This window comes from Triticum urartu, chromosome 1 (genome assembly GCF_003073215.2).
Source record: "Triticum urartu cultivar G1812 chromosome 1, Tu2.1, whole genome shotgun sequence".
Lineage (NCBI taxonomy): Eukaryota > Viridiplantae > Streptophyta > Magnoliopsida > Poales > Poaceae > Triticum > Triticum urartu.
The window spans coordinates 547046769-547067272 of NC_053022.1; the positions used below are offsets into that span (position 1 = coordinate 547046769).

The 20504-nt window shown below is 45.1% G+C and overlaps 1 protein-coding gene and 1 long non-coding RNA gene across 2 annotated transcripts; both read left to right on the forward strand.

The window, feature by feature from the left end:
• Nucleotides 1-2433: 2433 nt before the first annotated feature.
• Nucleotides 2434-6774, forward strand: LOC125533108. Its single transcript, XM_048696879.1, has 7 exons — nt 2434-2448; nt 2572-2653; nt 5499-5695; nt 5770-5872; nt 5963-6222; nt 6302-6505; nt 6625-6774. The coding sequence occupies exons 3-7, from the start codon at nt 5507-5509 to the stop codon at nt 6772-6774; spliced, it is 906 nt and encodes a 301-aa protein (XP_048552836.1). The 5' UTR covers nt 2434-2448; nt 2572-2653; nt 5499-5506.
• Nucleotides 6775-7404: 630 nt separating this feature from the next.
• On the forward strand, nt 7405-9433 carry LOC125538749. Its single transcript, XR_007296503.1, has 4 exons — nt 7405-7561; nt 7635-7871; nt 7952-7997; nt 9187-9433. It is a non-coding gene; the product is annotated as an uncharacterized LOC125538749 (long non-coding RNA).
• Nucleotides 9434-20504: the final 11071 nt, after the last annotated feature.

The window sequence follows — 20504 nt, forward strand, 5'->3', positions numbered from 1 at the left end:
TCGAACTGAACGTGTGCTAAACTCGGAGGTGACGTACGTTCGGTACTTGATCGGTCGGATCATGAAGACGTACGACTACATCAACCGCGTTGTGCTAACGCTTCCGCTTTCGGTCTACGAGGGTACGTGGACAACACTCTTCCCTCTCGTTGCTATGCATCACCATGATAATGTGTGTGCGTAGGAAATTTTTTGAAATTACTACGTTCCCCAACAGATATGCTTGTCACCATGGATCTTGGTGATCCTGACATCGAGCAAAACAATATGGACATTTGGGTCCTTGTTGATACGCTTCCAATTCTACCTCTATGTGAGTTTCTCAAACATAGTTATTAACTAATTTATATTGTTTATTTCAAAATAGTTGACAGCTTATTTCCATTGATAGCTTATTTTCAATCTTCAAACAATGTGCGAAAGATGGTAGACAAAACCCACTACGCCGATGGCTTCGAATTAACTTACCAGGAGAAAAATCATTTGATCGCATTTTGTACTAACCTTGAGAATTACAATACCTATTATGATACTCCTCCAAATTATGGTCAATACGTGCCACTAGTGCACGTGTTGAACTACGGTAACTACTATGGAGATACCCTGGTGTTGGGGATATTATTACTGGACGTAAATCGGCCAGGAGCAGCCGGATTAACTTTATGAAGATTAGAAGCCCATGAAGACGTAAGAATGATGGCGCTTTATGAAGGCCCAAGGCCAAAAGGCGAGTTAAAGCCTGTAGCTATAAACCAACCTTATTATGTAACTTGCATTGTAAGATAGGAAGTATAGAGACCGAACAGGACACGTTTATGATCCGGCTTCGGGACTCTGTAAACCAGCGGGCGTCAACCTATGTATATAAAGGGATGACCCGGCAGCGGTTTAGGGACAACAGACAACAACTCGAGGGCCAGTCAAAGCGGATTCGCTCCCTGGTCATCGAAAACCCAGTAATCACTACACCATGCACCAGAATTCCCTACCGTTGTGTGTTGGGAAGAAGTCACTATTGCCGACCCACGGTTGGCCATGAAAGTTTCTAACAGATTGTGGGTCGGGAAAATTCTTTACGGCAACACACCGTCGGTCGGGAATGATAAAACATATACCATCAAATTGTCGGTCGGGAATTCCCTTATGGCCCACGGACCATTGGTCGGCAAATAATCCCGACCAATAGTCAGATGCTAAATGGGCCTCGCGCGCGAACGACCAAATTTTAGCGCGAAGTCTGGCCCAGCCCGCGAAATGTTTTGAGAACAATGTTTCATTACCGTTGGGGCAGCGTGCGTCTGAGGTACAGCTCCTCTCTCTCTCTCTCCTAGAGGCATGTTGGAGCTCCGGCAGTGGGGAACGAGAATCTCTCGGGGATCTTCCGTAGAACGCATGTGGCGGGGACAACTCTGAGGTTCTTCTGAGGAAATGATGATACTAACTCTACAGCTTCATGTGGAGGCCGAACTGGATCTGTACATATGATTTGAGAACAATGTTTCATTACCGTTAGTTGTGTAAGTACACACGTTTGTCCTGACATTAAAAAAGAAGGAATAGATGCATTTTACATGGTTTATGCCTGAATTGTTATAGGTTCAATGAGCAAGGATCACTCATTAAGTCTAGCAAGTTTCTACATTGTCCTTAGTGTTGTTCAGCATGATCTCGTAAGAGATTTTATATTCAACATCATGGGCTAAAACAAAATTCGGTATACTGAATAAGTCTAGGGCATTACTGTTTTACCTTTCATAGAAAGTGGTTTCTCTGACTTGGTGAGATAAGCATCGGGGCTAGATTCTTGTATTTCCTCTTAAGGAAGTTTAGCATCTGAACTCGGGGAGACCTCACGCAGTGTGGATTTTCATCTCTCTGTACATGTGACCTAACTTCATCTCTCTTTTGTTTTTGTTGCAGGTTGCACAGAGTACCACTGTTGGTACCATTGAGCAGAGGAAGAAGAGTAGCAGAATCATTGGTACTTAATGACCAGCTTGTGGTATTTGATTGTACCTAGCATCATATTTGCGTGAACCAAACACCACCTTAGTGCACAAGGTGTGTGTGGAGTGTCCACTGTTTATTTTTCTTTTAGTATATGATTAGTTGATGGAGTGCTTTTAGTCTGGCTGTTTGATTCAAAAATTATGTGAATAACTGAAATGGTAGATAGATTAGGAGTTAGTGGCTAACAAACAGATGTTATTTATGAAATTGGTGAGCTTAATATCTTGTTGGTATTTTGTAACAAATGTGGCTCCAAGATTTATTGAAGTTGTTATCTTAGTGTGTTCCTAGCATAGCCCAGCCAATGTTGCGTGTGAACATGAATTGAAGGTTTTGCTTAGGCTTCGGCTCTTATGCATTTTTTTCCTTCAGGAGGCTACACCGTGGGAGCTCATCTTCAAGAGATCATTCACCGATGTGCTTAGTGCATCCACTCAAGTGAGTTCCTCTGCCCCACTCAAGTCTAGAGGCCCTCCATGTGTGTGGATGCCATGAATATGTAGAGATACCTCCTTATGTTTGGCACTGATTGTTGTAGTGTGTAATCTGGTTGGTTATTAGGATTCTTGCTACCAACGACTCAACTTCCAGCAGCGGCGCAGTAATCCCCTTTCGTGCTTGTCACGACATCCTCCACTAGTTGGTGAGTCAACCATATCTTTGGTCTGTTTATTTATGGTGGTATCTACCTTTGCTATGTGTACTACCATTGAATTGGTTCTATGATTCTTACTTTCTTTTCCGAGCCACTGTATTTATAGTACTTCAAGTAATTCCTTGCATTCTCTGGTTGTGATATTATCTATTCAGGATTTAGTGTGTATTTGTAGTGACCAAGTGTGAAGCTAGCTACCATGGATAGAAGTTGGATGGATGCTCCTAGGTATAACGCAGCATATATGTTTTAAATTTCTTAGATGCTGAAACTATATATAACACACTACACATGTACACTTGCATGTAGGCATACAGAGAAGTACTTACAAGGGCTCGCCAAATTCCTAGGCTTTGCATTTAATAAATCATCGGTCGAGAATAAAATCTTATGTCCTTGCAAAAACTGTGTGAACTCATACTGGAGAGAAGAGTCTGAAGTCCGTGAGCACCTGGTATGCGAGGGATTTGTAGATGGCTACAAACAGTGGATGTTTCATGGAGAACGTGTATCTTCTTCTTCCATTCATCATATTTTTGTTTAAGGGTGACGATAGGGATGAGGGCGATGATATATCTGATTTGCTAAGAGACCTAGCTGCTGGTTTGGATAAAGGGGGAGATCTTGAAGATGATTGTGGTTTAGATCAGGATGATTCTTTTCTAGAATCTCTCCACAAACTTGAAGCTGATTCTAGACAAGAGCTATATCCAGGCTGTAAGAATTTCTCAAAGCTTCGTTTCCTAGTGAGACTTCTTCACACCAAACTGCTTGGAGGGTGGTCTGATAGAAGTTTTGATCTGCTGTTAGATCTACTAAAAGATGCTTACCCTCAGTCCGCAATACCCAAAAACTCCAATGAAGCTAAAAAAACTAGTCAAATGCCTAGGACTTGGGTATGTTAATATCCATGCATGTGAAAATGATTGCATTCTATTTTGGAAGAACAATGCCAATGCCAATTCATGCCCAGAATGTAAGGCTTCAAGATGGAAATCTGAAAGGAAGAGTGTAGATGGGAAACGTGTCCACAAGGTTCCTAAGAAGGTTCTTCGTTACTTCCCAATAAAGAAGAGGCTTCAAAGGTTGTTTGTGTGTTCCAGAACTGCGGCTCTCACAAGATGGCATGCAGAAGAGCGCACACAAGATGGCTTGATTAGGCATCCTAAAGATTCCCTCCTTTGGAAAGATTTTGATGAAAAAAATAAAGATTTTGCAAAAGACAGCAGAAATCTTAAGCCTGTAGTATGTGCCGATGGTTTTAATCCATTTAGATCCATGAATCTCAGCTATAGCATTTGGCCAGTAGTATTGATTCCTTATAACTTTCCACCCTGGATGATTATGAAGCAATCAAATTTCATCCTAGCACTGTTGATTCCTGGCAGAAATTCTCCTAGTAGTGATATTGATGTCTATCTTGAGCCACTAGTTGATGATATGGTAGATATGTTTCTTGATGGTGTTAGGACCTATGATGCTTCAACCGGAGAGTATTTTCAGTTGCATGCTACCATAATATGCACAATTATAGATAAACCGGGTATATAGGAAAGCTCAAGGGACATGTCCACACCAGAAGTCATGTGGAAGGATCAATTGCAGAGGGCTATTTGTTTGATGAGAGCTTGACATTTTGCTCACACTATTTGGATGATGAGAGTCGGTTGAATCGAGCTAGGAATGATGGAGGTTTGGATATGGAAGTTGATGATACAACTCCTTTCTTCCACAACATTGGTCGAGGGCTGGCTGGCAAGTGCATGGTGATGTTAGATAACAAAACTTGGCTGCAAGCCCACAGATACGTCTTGTTCAATTATGACAACATAGAACCATACCTAGAGTAAGATATCCCTACTATGTATTGCTATTAGGTTATTTCTCTCCTCCTTGTCAATTAATAAATATAACCTATATGCAGCAAACATATGGGTTACCTTTCTTCTATTGGTGTTCGAAGTCATCGAGAAGTCAAGCGTGTGCATTACGAGACCTTTCATGAGTGGTTTAAATTGCACGTAAGTGGGCATTTGACTGTCAACCTATAAGACATATAATTCCATCCCATTGTAGAGTAACAATAGCATTTCATAATCACAGGTGGCAGAAATGGGCGATGAAGCACCTCATGAGATAAAAATATTAGCTAAAGAGCCAAACTTGGTTGATATGAAGTATAGTAGCTACACTATAAATGGGACAGACTTTCATACACAATCATATGATGAGGGCCGGTCATTTAAGAGTAGTGGAGTAGCTCTTGTTGCACAAACCACATCCTTTGCAAAAGGAAAAGGTGACAATATTAGTGTAAGAAACAAGACCTATTATGGCATTATAAAGGAAATTCTTGAGTTGAATTATCAACATGAAGGGAAAGTAGTGTTGTTCAAATGTGACTGGGTTGATAATCGTGTAGAAGATGAATGGGTGCAAACTGATCAGTTTGGAATCACTTCTGTGAATTTTAAGCATTTGTTCAATACTGGTGAGAAAATATCAGACGAGCCCTTCATATTAGCCACACAAGCAACTCAAGTTTACTATGTTGAAGATCCCATTGATGCTGAGTGGTCTACTGTTGTTGTTCCATCATTATATGACATAGAAGAATCTAAAGATGACAATGGTAATGTTTTATGTGTGACGTTGCCTGATCCATGTACTGCTATACGTGTGAGTGTTGCGGATGGATGCATTGGTTCTGCTAGGACAGATATAGATGGACTAGTTCTTAAAGCAAGTGATATTGAAAAAAAGTAAGTGTTGTGTATGATCCTCTAATGTTTTGTATTTTCAGCGATGTACTCGCATAGTGTGTCTTTTGCAGGAGGAAAAATGGCAAGCGCAAACGGAAGAGCTAAAGATGGTGGGGTCACGGAGGAACAACTGAAAGCGGTAGAGTATGAACTACTGAGAAGCAAGACCATTGAAGAGAATGATAAACGGCTAGCAGCGGTACGAGCAACAAGAGCTTCTATGCAGGAAGATATGGAAGCGAACCAAGCCCCCAAAAAGAAAAGAAAGGTATGTAGCCCTGAAGATGTTCTACCTGAAGGAAGCAAATGTAGCTTGCAACACTAAACTATATATCTATGCAGGCACCCTCCAGCGCACCTATAAGCGCGAATGAAGGACGTGTTTTGAGGTCTAGGGTATCAAAAGATCAAGATCATGTAGATCCTGAGCATCAGCCTTCCAAAGGTATTTGTAGTGGGTTATACTTGCTCATATTGTAGCCTAATGTCACTTGCTAGAATTGTTGTATGACTATGTTAATTTTCTTGCATGAAGAGATTACTTGTGAGCTTGATGATGAAGGTAGTCAAAAGAAAGGTGGAAGAAAAATTACTCGAAAGGCTAACATATATGCAAGGCTGAATCAACCCAAAATCCATATTCCACTTAATGGGAATGGCCAGCCTGTTGGGCCAGATGCAACTGAATTTGCCAATTTCATTGGTACTTTGGTGAGGAAGCATATACCACCTGCAGAGTTAGATTGGCGAGATGTTGATGTAGACAAAAAATTGTTAGTGTGGGAGACCTTGAAGGTATAAATGAGCATAATTTATAACTTACTCTTTTTTAATGCTATCTAACCGAGTATTCTTCTTTCTCTCATTTTAATAGGCATTTTATGAGCTCGACTCAACTGCCTTGAGCTTTGTTCTCAACACTTCACACATAAAATGGAAGGATTGGAAGTCAGATTTAAAGAGGTACAAGTTTGATGTTGCACTGACTGATGCACAACTTATGAAAAGACGTGATAGCAAAATTAGTGAAGCTGATTGGAAGACCCTTATTACTTATTGGAGATCTTCGGCATTTGAAGTAAGTCATCCTGCCGAATCAAAAATGTAGTCGTCCTGCTGGACATAGATAAACAAATATGCACCATACATATGGCAGCAAACAATACATGTGATAAATCTCCTTTACTTGTCTTGTAGTCTCGTAGTGCTATCGCCAAAAAGAATCGTGCCAATGCAGTGCCTCATACATCTGGTAGCAACAGTCATGCCCGTGTTGCCAATGAAATGGTAAACGCAATTACCCCAATTAAAAAGATACGCCACTGTGTTTTAGTGACTAATGCATAGTGAAATAAATAAATGATTGCGGGCTGTCAAACTTGGGCATGATCCTCGAAGAGATGAAGTTTATACCGAAACACATACATGCAAGAAAGGGGAAAGGAAAGGGAGTTATGTGCCGCAGGCAGCAGCAACAATTGTGAGTCCCTTTTGCCATGTTTTTTTAGTATTAGACAGAAATTATACAAGTAGAATTTACATAGCAAGTACATATCATTTTGTAGAAAGAACTCATAGAGAAAGGTGAACAGCACCCCGAATTGAAGGAAAAAAACATTAAAGAAGGTGATCTGTTTGCACGTGTATGTGGAATGAAGGAGCCCAGGGGTCGTGTTCATGTGTTAGGTCTAGGGCCAACACCTCAAGATTTGGGCACACCGGGTACACGGGGTAAATTGAGCACAAGAGTTCTAGTTGAAATGGAAGGGCGTCGAGAAGCTGAAAATTGCTTTAACATGCTAGAGGGGCATGTGCTAGAAATGCAGGAACAGATGAATCGAATGGAATTGATGTTAGCTTCACAAGGAGGGAATAATCTAGAAACTCCTAGCTCGCAGCACGGTTCCAATTCTCGACAAGTAATGAACTATTTCCACATCTTTTCATTGCATCAATAATCCATCTTCCATGCACTAACTCTATTTCTGTTTGATAGAACTCAAGAGCTGGAGCTGAGGATAATAACGATGGTGAAGAAGATGATGAACGGGATGATGAAGAGCCCTTTGTTCATAGAAGAGTTGTCGCAAAGCCCCCTTCAAGAAGCTCATCAGCCTATGAAGATGAAAGCCTTGTAATCTTCTCATCCTTACCTATATGTTGAAATTTTATTTTGTTTCATGTTTCTAAAATAATCATTGATTCAGATTGGTATGGATGTGCTTCTATATGCATGGACTGGTCCTGAAACTCCTGTTGCTAAGGCAACAATTATCTCAGTTGACCCAGACACTATTGTGGGCGGAGAGCCCCTTGGACAAGGAACTTATGAGGTTCTTGTCAATGTTGCGATCAGAAGGGATGCTACTTTGCCTTTTGAAGATGAAGGTTTACAAATTATCGCTGATGCTGTCACAAGGTCCATCGCATGGCCATCTAGCAAGGTAATCACCAACATTGTGTGTTTTGTCCACTTATCTCGAATTGTTTGATGTGTGATACTGACTCATGATCACTTTGCTAGATGAAACCCTACAAACCTGGGGCATGTTCCTCGTCCCGCCGCTAAGGTATATTTGAATCATGAGCTAGTATTTATTTTTTGAGCTACAAAACCAGGGATCGAAATGAACTTAACCAGACCCTTGTATCTTCTTCTTCCTCATGATAGTTGTTATCTAGCTCTGTACATTGAGCAGTAACGATCAATGCTGGTCTATCTTCTCTTATTTTCAATACCTGCCTAGTTCATTGCCACTTCTTAATGTACAGTTCATAGCTTACATGGTTTAGTAGAAATACAAGGAAATAATAATGTGATGCAAAAGTTGCTCTCATGTCCATGCTATTGTTTACAAGAGTAATTGTCCGAACATGGTACATAGACCCGAGCAATTCCTATGTTGGGTGGCTCAAGTTGGCTTTCGTAAGTTCGACTTGCCACATGCCTCATTTCCCAAATCTGGTTTGGCCTTAAAAACTATTTTCTATTGCTTGGGTGCTCCCTGGGAGTAGACTCCAAAAGAGTCAGTAGAACATGAGAATCTTCATCTTCTGCGAAAGCTTGCTTTATTTTGTCCATGAACTTAAGTTCTTTAGTCCCTCCCTCCATTCCCAGTTCATCTGAGAACAAAATGTCCATGACTCTTGTTTCCAAAAAGCAGCATACTACAAGAGAAAATGCATCTCTGACATCTTTCATTCCATTAAGTAGCAGAAAATCAATACAGTTTACCCACTTAATTTTCATCTCAAGTAAAACCTCTTTGCTAGAATGTCTCAGTACTCGTGGCAAAACTTCAACCATGGAAATGATACATTCTTTGGAAGTCTGTGCATATAGAAACTTGAAAAAAAAAAGTGTGTGGGCCTTCAAAATATTATGTTTCAAGGCAACATTCTCAGTTTCTAGTACTGCCATGTCCACAATAGAAATCTGCTCTTTAGTATTGATAGTTCTGTTATCACAGTGAGTACACCTCTATATTATGTTGCCTTGTGTTGCTCCGAGTACACCTCTATATTGCTCATATTTCCTGAAATATACTTCATGGTCACGTTGCATCGAGGCTTTATGATGTCCAACACAGCAAAGATCTAATTAACACATGTTGTGGCATTGTTCTAAACTTGAGCTATTTTTTGTAACACTAAAATCCCATAGTTTTTTATTGCCAATTGCCATAGATGCTTTATACAATTATTGTTTTGCCATTGTCTCTGAATGCATGCTCACCATGACATTTTTATCCTTTGTAGGAAAGACATACAAAAGGAGCAGGAAGGAACCAGGAAGATGTCAGTTTACATCAGCTAGAGATTTCTGTAATGGAGCAAAAACAATGCGTCTTTTAGGTCTCATTTTTTCACCTGGGTATTTTGTGTAATGGAGCAAACAATGAATATTGGAGATGCATCTATCATTTTGTAAACCTGTTGGGTGATTCGGTCGTTGAATCGTAAATGTTTCCTTTACTTGTGAGAAGTAATTAATATGTTATCCTTCTTTGGTCATGATTTAATATTTTCGGAGTACATGCAAGTTACTGTAACTTGACTAATATCATATTGTAATGAGATATGCAACTTGATTTTGATTGACATTGTATTGTAAGGCAGATGGGAAATCAAGGGTACGTGGGTATTGAACATTGCTTAGCTAAGCAAAATGTTGTCAAATTGTTGGTTGGCAAAACAAAACAGCATCCTATTGTTAGGACCAACAGAAAGTCGGTCGGCAAAAAAGACACCATCGCACAGTTGGTCGGGAAAGGTTCAGGATAGGGGCAGCAGAAAGTCGGTCGGCAAAGACTGTATTGTCAAACGGTCGGTCGGGAAAGCTTTAACAGCAACACCAGCTGAGAATCAGTCGGGAAAGATTCCGGGGTAGGCCATCAGAAAGTCGGTCGGCAATTCGGTTTATAGGCATCCAACTGTCGGTCGGGAAAAGGTTTTCCCGTCTGGACTTACCCCAACAGACGCTGTCGGTCGGCAATACTTTTTCCCGACCAACTGTGTGTCGGCAGACGCTGTTTTTCCGACCAACTTGTTTGTTGGGGATGTGGTGTTGTGGTGTAGTGAATACCAATCACAACTAGACGTAGGCTTTTACCTTCATCGAAGGGGCCGAACTAGTATAAACTCCCCGTGTCCCCTTGTCCGGTTTAACCCCTTTAAGCTAACCCATTGCGATGGCTCCACGACTAAGTCCTTTCACAAGGACATCTGCCGTGACAAACCCTCGACAGTTGGCGCCCACCGTGGGGCTATCGCACGATGGTTTCGAGTTCTTAAAGGGCAGCTTTGATGGACTCAAGGGATACGCTGTGGGCCGGATGACAAAGAGTCGTCGCGGCAAGCTCTACATCGACAACACGGGATGGGGCCCCGAGGCCGATTCAATCGAATACGGGTACCGGGTCCCCTTTGGTGGGATTCACGTCTTCATCGGCAAGATTGGCGAACCGGGCCCTGAGCCGGACACCTACACCGACATCGTCGAGACGGCTCAGCGTGCAAGCCCTTCCCCGGTTCAGCCTATGGCGAAGCATGTTTTCATAGGTGTCATCCATGGAGCAGAATATGAGGACAGACCGGCATCCGATGGAGAAACTGTTGTCTGCTTCGACGACGAGTCTTCTGGAGAGACTGAATCACTCTATCAGTTGTAGGATGGCCGGATTGGTAGAGGTTCTGAGGGCAACAGTATTCCGAACTCCCCTGATCTGCCAAACCGGGCCGCTATCTTCATGGCCGATACACAATCAGCGCCCCACTCATCAACCGCCGCAGCAATGCTCTCCGGTTCAGCAACAGCCACGCCGGCGGGGGCAGGGAGCTCTGCGCCACCTCTGGCTCAAGTTCTGTCTGACTTGTTCGACGCTTTGGCAACATTGATGGATGCAGAGGTGGATGCAGCAGCCCGGGATCAGCACAATGCGGAGATCGCAAAGGTAAAGGATCAGATAACTCAGGCTAAAACGGACCTAGCAGCAGAGAATGCTAGGATGGCTACAGAACGGGCCGAGTTGGAAGCTCAGGCCTACCGGCTTAGGCTAGATCAGAATGCTTCAGAGGAAGTCATGAGAAGAAGATACCGATCGCATCTCCCGCCGAGTTATGAGCCAAGAAATCTCTTCAATACGCCAGGATCAGGAACGAGTAACCAGCCAATATTAAACCGAGCGGAGGTGCCAGGAACAGGAGCGCCGGTTCAGCCGCGCGCGACGGACCCGCCTCGTCAGAATAACATTGTGCCACAGTATGTTCCAACACCTCCCAGGCATTACTCCAACCCGTTGGACAACATTGTGGCCACCGCTTCACGATTGGCAGCCCTCCCAACCGACGGCGAATCACCAGTTGCGGTTGAGGCACGACGGGCCAGGGATCTCCTTCAAACAGCTCTAAACCAGTAGCAGGCATATTCGCACAGTCTTGAGAGGATTCATTCCACCCCCCGTCCAAGCCGTAGCTACAGCAGGCACATTGAGGATGAACCGGCCGTATCAAGCAGTGCACGTCACCGTAATTCACCGCGAGGGCACAACCCGGCAAGGGGAGGTGCTAATGCGCAGGATGTGGTGGACCATGGTCGCGCGCGTCGAGAGGCCGAGTTAGCAGCTCTGCACGGAGCCCGTCAACCTACTCTGGTTCACCCTACCGCTTCAGTAGAGCCAGGTGTGGTATTTAGTTCCTTAGGGGTGCCGTGTCTTACCCCCGCTTTGCGTAATGTGAGACTGCCCAAAGATTTCAAAGGACCTCGTAAGGTACCCAATTATACCGCCGATCTGCAACCAGAGGCATGGGTTGAAAGTTACGACATGGCAATGGAGATGTTAGATGTGGATGAAGCAGTATGTGCTAAATACTTCACCATGATGTTGGAAGAAACAGCTCGTACTTGGTTGAAGAGCTTACCAACTAACTCTGTCGGATCATGGGCTGAATTGAAGCACCGGTTTATCCAGAACTTCAAAGATACTTGTAAGCAGCCCATGTCAATTGTGGATCTGGCCGCTTGTGTCCAAGAGGATGGGGAGTCCACAACCCATTGGGTAAAGCGGGTCTCAGCTATTCTGCATTCATCAGATCGTATCAATGCAGATACCGCAGTGCTAACGTTGGAGGGCAATTGTCGTTTTCTGCCGCTCAAACAGAAGTTAGGAAGGCTCAAACGTCACTGCAATGATATGTCAACACTTATGGCCGCTTTGGTTAAATACGCCGATTCAGATAATACCAAAGACCCTGACTCAGAGGAGGACAAACCGGGGAAAGGGAAAAAGAATAGCAACACCAAGGGTCAGCAGCATAATCCGGCAGGCCATGGGAACAATGGTAAGCGCAAGGCCGACAATAGTTTGGACTTTGTGGCTAACACCAATGCTCATGAGAATGGTCAGCGCCGTAAGGGAAAGCAGTCCCAGAGGGGCGGAGGTTCAGGCCCCAATTTGGAGCGCCTGTTAAATCAACCCTGTCCAAAGCATGGATCAAAGGAGAAGCCAGCATCGCATCTTTGGAAGGATTGTTAAATCATGTGAGATTTCAAGAACTCCAATATGTTTCAGTACGATAATGGCCCGCCCGGCGGTTCAGGAGGTGGTTTCCACGGGCCGAGTTACAGAGGCGGCAACTCCCGTTCAGGATTTCAGGGCAATCAAACCGGACATAACAATCAAGGGAAGCAGGGCAACCAGGGAGGTTACAACCATCAGGGAAACCAGCAGCAACAACAGCAGTCGGGTTATCAGAGCAATCCTAAGCAGTTAAATAGTGGGTAGTATCATGTCTTCACCACTAGCTTGTGTAAGCGTGATCAGAAGCTTCACAAGAGGGCAGTAAACTCTGTTGAACCGGCGGTGCCTCAGTATTTGCGCTGGTCTAAGCAACCCATTTTGGGTAGTAGAGAGGATCACCCCCCACCCCCCCGGGTTGACAATCCGGGTCATCTGGCTTTAGTGGTGGCCCCTCAAGTTGGGGGATATAAGTTCACTAAGGTACTCATGGATGGAGGAAGTAGTATCAACATTCTATATTATGATACCTTCCGTCGTATGGGGTTGACAGATAAGAATCTTAAACCGTCAGACACTATTTTCTATGGTGTGGTGCCTGGCAAGTCTGCATATCCAGTGGGCAAGTGATGTCTACTACGCAACCTTCTTCTTGTAGACGTTGTTGGGCCTCCAAGTGCAGAGGTTTGTAGGACAGTAGCAAATTTCCCTCAAGTGGATGACCTAAGGTTTATCAATCCGTAGGAGGCGTAGGATGAAGATGGTCTCTCTCAAGCAACCCTGCAACCAAATAACAAAGAGTCTCTTGTGTCCCCAACACACCCAATACAATGGTAAATTGTATAGGTGCACTAGTTCGGCGAAGAGATGGTGATACAAGTGGTATATGGATGGTAGATAAAGGTATTTGTAATCTGAAATTATAAAAACAGCAAGGTAACTAATGATAAAAGTGAGCGTAAACGGTATTGCAATGCGTTGAAACAAAGCCTAGGGTTCATACTTTCACTAGTGCAAGTCCTCTCAACAATACTAACATAATTGGATCACATAACTATCCCTCAACATGCAACAAAGAGTCACTCCAAAGTCACTAATAGCGGAGAACAAACGAAGAGATTATGGTAGGGTACGAAACCACCTCAAAGTTATTCTTTCCAATCAATCCGTTGGGCTATTCCTATAAGTGTCACAAACAGCCCTAGAGTTCGTACTAGAATAACACCTTAAGATACAAATCAACCAAAACCCTAATGTCACCTAGATACTCCAATGTCACCTCAAGTATCCATGGGTATGATTATACGATATGCATCACACAATCTCAGATTCATCTATTCAACCAACACATAGAACCTCAAAGAGTGCCCCAAAGTTCTACCGGAGAATCACGACGAAAACGTGTGCCAACCCCTATGCATAGGTTCATGGGCGGAACCCGCAAGTTGATCACCAAAACATACATCAAGTGAATCACGTGATATCCCATTGTCACCACAGATATCCACGGCAAGACATACATCAAGTGTTCTCAAATCTTTAAAGACTCAATCCGATAAGATTACTTCAAAGGGGAAACTAAATTAATTACAAGAGAGTAAAGGGGGGAAGAAACATCATAGGATCCAGATATAATAGCAAAGCTCGCAATACATCAAGATCGTATCACCTCAAGAACACGAGAGAGAGAGAGAGAGAGATCAAACACATAGCTACTGGTACATACCCTCAGCCCCGAGGGAGAACTACTCCCTCCTCGTCATGGAGAGCACCGGGATGATGAAGATGTCCACCGGAGAAGGATTGCCCCCTCCGGCAGGGTGCCGAAACGGGTCTAGATTGGTTTTTGGTGGCTACGGAGGCTTCTGGCGGTGGAACTCCCGATCTATTGTGCTCCTCGGAAGTTTTACGATACATAGGTATATATGGGTGAAAGGAGTACGTCGGTGGACCGAAGGGGGGGCCACGAGGCAGGGGGCGCGCCCCCTACCCTCGTGAGCTCCTCCTTCATCTTCTGGCGTAGGGTCCAAGTCTATCCGGTAGGTTTCCTTCCAAAAATAACTTCTCCAGTTGATTTCGTTCCGTTTCGACTCCGTTTGATATTCCTTTTCTTCGAGACACTGAAATAGGCATAAAACAGCAAATCTGGGATGGGCCTCCGGTTAATAGGTTAGTCCCAAAAATGATATAAAAGTGTATAATAAAACCCATAAACATTCAAAACAGTAGATAATATAGCATGGGGCAATCAAAAATTATAGATACGTTGGAGATGTATCAAGCATCCCCAAGCTTAATTCCTACTCGTCCTCGAGTAGGTAAATGATAAAAAAGATAATTTTTGATGTGCAATGCTAGTTGGCATAATTTCAATGTAATTCTTCTTAATTGTGGCATGAATATTCAGATCCATAAGATTCAAGACAAAAGTTCATATTGACATAAAAATAATAATACTTCAAGCATACTAACTAAGCAATCATGTCTTCTCAAAATAACATGACCAAAGAAAGTTATCCCTACAAAATCATATAGTCTGGCTATGCTCTATCTTCACCACACAAAATATTTAAATCATGCACAACCCCGATGACAAGCCAAGCAATTGTTTCATACTTTTAATGTTCTCAAACTTGTTCAATCTTCACGCAATACATGAGCGTGAGCCATGAACATAGCACTATAGGTGGAATAGAATGGTGGTTGTGGAGAAGACAAAAAGGGAGAAGATAGTCTCACATCAACCAGGCGTATCAACGGGCTATGGAGATGCCCATCAATAGAAACCAATGTGAGTGAGTAGGGATTGCCATGCAACGGATGCACTAGAGCTATGAGTGTATGAAAGCTCAAAAAGAAACTAAGTGGGTGTGCATCCAACTTGCTTGCTCATGAAGACCTAGGGCATTTTGAGGAAGCCCATCATTGGAATATACAAGCCAAGTTCTATAATGAAAGATTCCCACTAGTATATGAAAGTGACAACATAGGAGACTCTCTATCATGAAGATCATGGTGCTACTTTGAAGCACAAGTGTGGTAAAAGGATAGTAGCATTGCCCCTTCTCTCTTTTTCTCTCATTTCATTCTTTTATTTTTATTTGGGCCTTCTTCCCTTTTTATGGCCTCTTTTCTCTTTTTTTTATTTGGGCTTCTTTGGCCTCTTTTATTTATTTTTCGTCCGGAATCTCATCCCGACTTATGGGGGAATCATAGTCTCCATCATCCTTTCCTCACTAGGACAATGCTCTAATAATGATGATCATCATACTTTTATTTACTTACAATTCAAGAATTACAACTCGATACTTAGAACAAGATATGACTCTATATGAATGCCTCCGGCGGTGTACCGGGATGTGCAATGATGCATGAGTGACATGTATGAAAGAATTATGAACGGTGGTGAGGGAGTCCTGGATTAGGGGGTCTCCGGACAGCCAGACTATATCCTTTGGCCGGACTATTGGACTATGAAGATACAAGATTGAAGACTTTGTCTCGTGTCCGGATGGGACTCTACTTGGCATGGAAGGCAAGCTAGGCAATACGGATATGGATATCTCCTCCTTTGTAACTGACCTTGTGTAACCCTAACCCTCTCCGGTGTCTATATAAACCGAAGGGTTTTAGTCCGTAGGACAACAACCACAACATACAATCATACCATAGGCTAGCTTCTAGGGTTTAGCCTCTCTGATCTCGTGGTAGATCTACTCTTGTACTACCCATATCATCAATATCAATCAAGCAGGACGTAGGGTTTACCTCCATCAAGAGGGCCCAAACCTGGGTAAAACATTGTGTCCCCTGCCTCCTGTTACCTTCTGGCCTAGACGCACAGTTCGGGACCCCCTACCCGAAATCCGTCGGTTTTGACACCGACATTGGTGCTTTCATTGAGAGTTCCTCTGTGTCGTCGCCGTTAGGCTTGATGGCTCCTACTATCATCGATAGCGATGCGGTCCATGGTAAGACTTTTCTTCCCGGACAGATCTTCGTATTCGGCGGCTTTGCACTGCGGGCTAATTCGCTTGGCCATATGGAGCAGATTGAAAGCTATGCCCCTGGCCATCAGGTCAGATTTGGAAGTCTGAACTACATGGCCGACATCCGTGGAGACTTGATCTTCAATGGATTCGAGCCGCAGCCGGACGCGCCGCACTGTCACGATGGGTATGACCTAGCTCTGCCGCCGAACAGTACCCCAGAGGTCGCGCCCGCATCAGCTCCGACCCTTAGCTCGGAGCCAACATCGCCAATCGGGGACGGGTGGCTAGACACCGCCTCAGGGGCTGCAGTCTCAACGGCGATCGAGCCGAACACTAGCCTAATCCTCCGCGAAGCCCGTGACTCCAAGGTGCCGGACTCTTTTCCGGACTCCGAACCACCCGCGCCCCTGCCAATCGAATCCGATTGGGCGCCGATCATGGAATTCACCGCCGCGGATATCTTCCAGCACTCGCCCTTCGGCGACATTCTGAATTCACTAAGGTCTCTCTCTTTGTCAGGAGAGCCCTGGCCGGACTATGGCCAATAGGAATGGGATGCGGACGATGAAGAAATTCGACGCCCACCCACCACCCACTTCGTAGCCACTGTCGATGATTTAACCGACATGCTCGACTTCGACTCCGAAGACATCGACGGTATGGACGACGATGTAGGAGACGAACATGAACCAGCGCCTATAGGGCACTGGAAAGCCACCTTGTCATATGATATATACATGCTGGATACACCCAACGAAGGCAATGGCGACGAGATAGCGGAGGATGACCCCTCCAAGAAGCAACCCAAGCGCCGACGTCAGCGGCGCCGCTCTAAGTCCCGCCAAAGCAAAAGTGGTGATACCGGCACAGGAGATAATAACACTCCGGATAGTGCCGAAGACAACAATAATCAACTCCAACATGATTTAGAGCAGGAGGATGGAGGAGCCGGCTCTCCTGAGAGAGCGGCAGACGGAGAGGAGGAGGATGACAATTACATGCCCCCCTCCGAAGTCGAGGCAAGCCTCGGCGACGATGAATTCACCGTACCAGAGGATCCCATCGAACAAGAGCGCTTCAAGTGTCGGCTTATGGCCATGGCAAATAGCCTGAAGAAAAAGCAGCAGCAGCTTCAAGCTGATCAAGATCTGCTAGCTGACAGATGGGCTGAAGTCCTTGCGGCCGAGGAATATAAACTCGAGCGCCCCTCCAAGAATTACCCAAAGTGCAGGTTACTACCCCGACTGGAGGAAGAAGCGTATGATACGGCTGATCGGCCACCTCGTGGCCGCGATAGAGAGGCATTCCAGCCAAAAGCTCAGCCTCCACCCCAACCCCATTCAAATAAAAAGGCATGGGGAGATACGCCAGACCTGCGAGACATATTGGAGGACAAAGCAAAGCATGCAAGATCGATCTACGGATCACGACGGTGCACCACTCTGCGAGACGATAAACATCACGCCGGATACAGTAAAAGCAAATCCGGCCGGGCCGAACATAGCGGGCAAGACCCATTCGAGTTGCGTCGCGATATAGCCCAATACAGAGGCACCGCACACCCCTTATGCTTCATAGACGAAGTAATGGAACATCAATTCCCAGAAGGTTTCAAACCTGTAAATATTGAATCATACGACGGCACAACAGATCCCGCGGTATGGATTGAGGATTTCCTCCTCCACATCCACATGGCCCGCGGCAATGACTTACACACCATCAAATACCTCCCACTAAAGCTCAAAGGACCAGCGCGGCATTGGCTTAACAGCTTGCCAACGGACTCCATTAGCTGTTGGGAAGATCTGGAAGCTGCATTCCTCGACAACTTTCAGGGCACTTATGTGCGACCACCAGACGCCAATGACTTGAGCCACATAATTCAGCAGCCAGAAGAGTCGGCCAGGCAATTCTGGACTCGGTTCCTTACAAAGAAAAATCAAATCGTCGACTGTCCGGATGCGGAGGCCTTAGCGGCTTTCAAACACAACATCCGAGATGAGTGGCTAGCCTGGCACCTTGGTCAGGAAAAGCCGAAATCTATGGCAGCTCTCACAACGCTCATGACCCGCTTTTGTGTGGGAGAAGACAACTGGCTGGCTCGCAGTAATAACATATCAAAGAACCATGGTACCTCAGATACCAAGGACGGCAATAGCAGGTCACGTCGCAACAAACATAAGCGCCGCATTAACAGCGAAAATACTGAGGATACGGGAGTCAATGCCGGATTCAAAGGCTCTAAACCCGGTCAGTGGAAAAAGCCATTCAAACAAAGTACGCCGGGTCCGTCCAGCTTGGACCGTATACTCGATCGCTCATGTCAAATACACGGCACCCCAGACAAGCCAGCCAATCACACCAACAGGGATTGTTGGGTGCTCAAGCAGGCCGGCAAGTTAATTGCCGAAAACAAGGACAAGGGGCCGCATAGCGATGACGAGGAGGAGCCCCGGCAGCTGCACAATGGAGGACAGAAGAGGTTTCCCCCGCAAGTGCGGACGGTGAACATGATATACGCAACCCACATCCCCAAGAGGGAGCAGAAGCGTGCGCTCAGGGACGTATATGCGTTGGAGCCAGTCGCCCCAAAATTCAACCCTTGGTCCTCCTGTCCGATCACCTTCGATCGCAGGGACCATCCCACTAGTATCTGTCATGGCAGGTTCGCCGCACTGGTCCCAATCATTGACGGATTCCACCTCACTCGAGTCCTTATGGATGGCGGCAGCAGCCTGAACCTGCTTTATCAGGACACAGTGCACAAAATGGGTATAGACCCCTCAAGGATCAAACCCACAAAAACGACCTTTAAAGGCGTCTTTCCAGGTGTGGAGGCCCACTGCACAGGCTCAATTACACTGGAAGTGGTCTTCGGATCCCCGGATAATTTCTGAAGCAAAGAGTTAATCTTCGATATAGTCCTGTTCCGCAGTGGTTATCATGCGTTGCTCGGGCGAACCGCATTTGCTAGATTCAATGTGGTACCACATTATGCATACCTCAAGCTCAAGATGCCAGGACCTCGCGGAGTTATTACAATCAATGGAAACACAGAGCGCTCTCTCCGAACAGAGGAGCACACCGCGGCCCTCGCAGCAGAAGCGCAAAGCAGCCTCTCAAGGCAATCAACCAGTTCGGCACTTCAAAGCCCGAACACCTTCAAGCGCGCTCGGGGCAATCGACAAATAGACCACCTGGCGCGATCTGAGCTCGCGTAGCAATACGGCGGCCACCCCAATCCCAGCCCAACGGAGAAACTCGTGCCGCGCGTACATAATTACGCATTAAAAATACCATGGGCACAGGTGGGGAGGGGGCACAACTGCGGCACGCCCCAAGACGCGGCCTAAACCGCACTAGGGGCTTCCCGTTTTGTTATTTTTCTTTTTTTTCAGGACCTTAATCTCTGGAAACACTGTCTGGCAGCACTATTGCCGAACACATGATGCAGCAACCAAGGAGGCAGACAGCTATGTCATACCACGGAATTCCCAGGTGGATTACAGTAATGAGCGAAATATTCGATTTAATATCATTCCTCAGCTTGCCCTTGGAAGGGACATAGTCCTACTCTTTGCTTATCGCACTATCTGTATCACTCTGCTTTAACGCAATTTTTTAATAAACAATGCATGACATTATGACTATTGTTGCATTCCTGTTATATATATGTGTGTTTTCATTAATGACGCCTTGCAACCGTACACCTTGGTACGGCCAATACACCAGGGGCTTACGTACCCCACAATGCGGTGTGAAAAGTCCGAACACTTTCACAAGTGCGGCACCCCGAACTTATAGCATTATATGCATCAGCTCCGAATCATGTCTTTGGTCAAATGTTGGGTTTGCCCGGCTCCTACGTTTTGGTACCTTACGTTCCGCTCTATCGACTAAGGTAGCGCTAGGAGAACTACTGCGATTGTACCCCGGTTCTGCTGGGTTCAGCACCTCAGTAGAGAAAGCTAAAACTGACTGTCATGATAAGGCGAGAGACTGGTCGCTGTTCGGCGAGGTTTTCGAGTCCCTAAAGACTTATGCCGCTTAGAGCGAGGGGCCGGCCCTT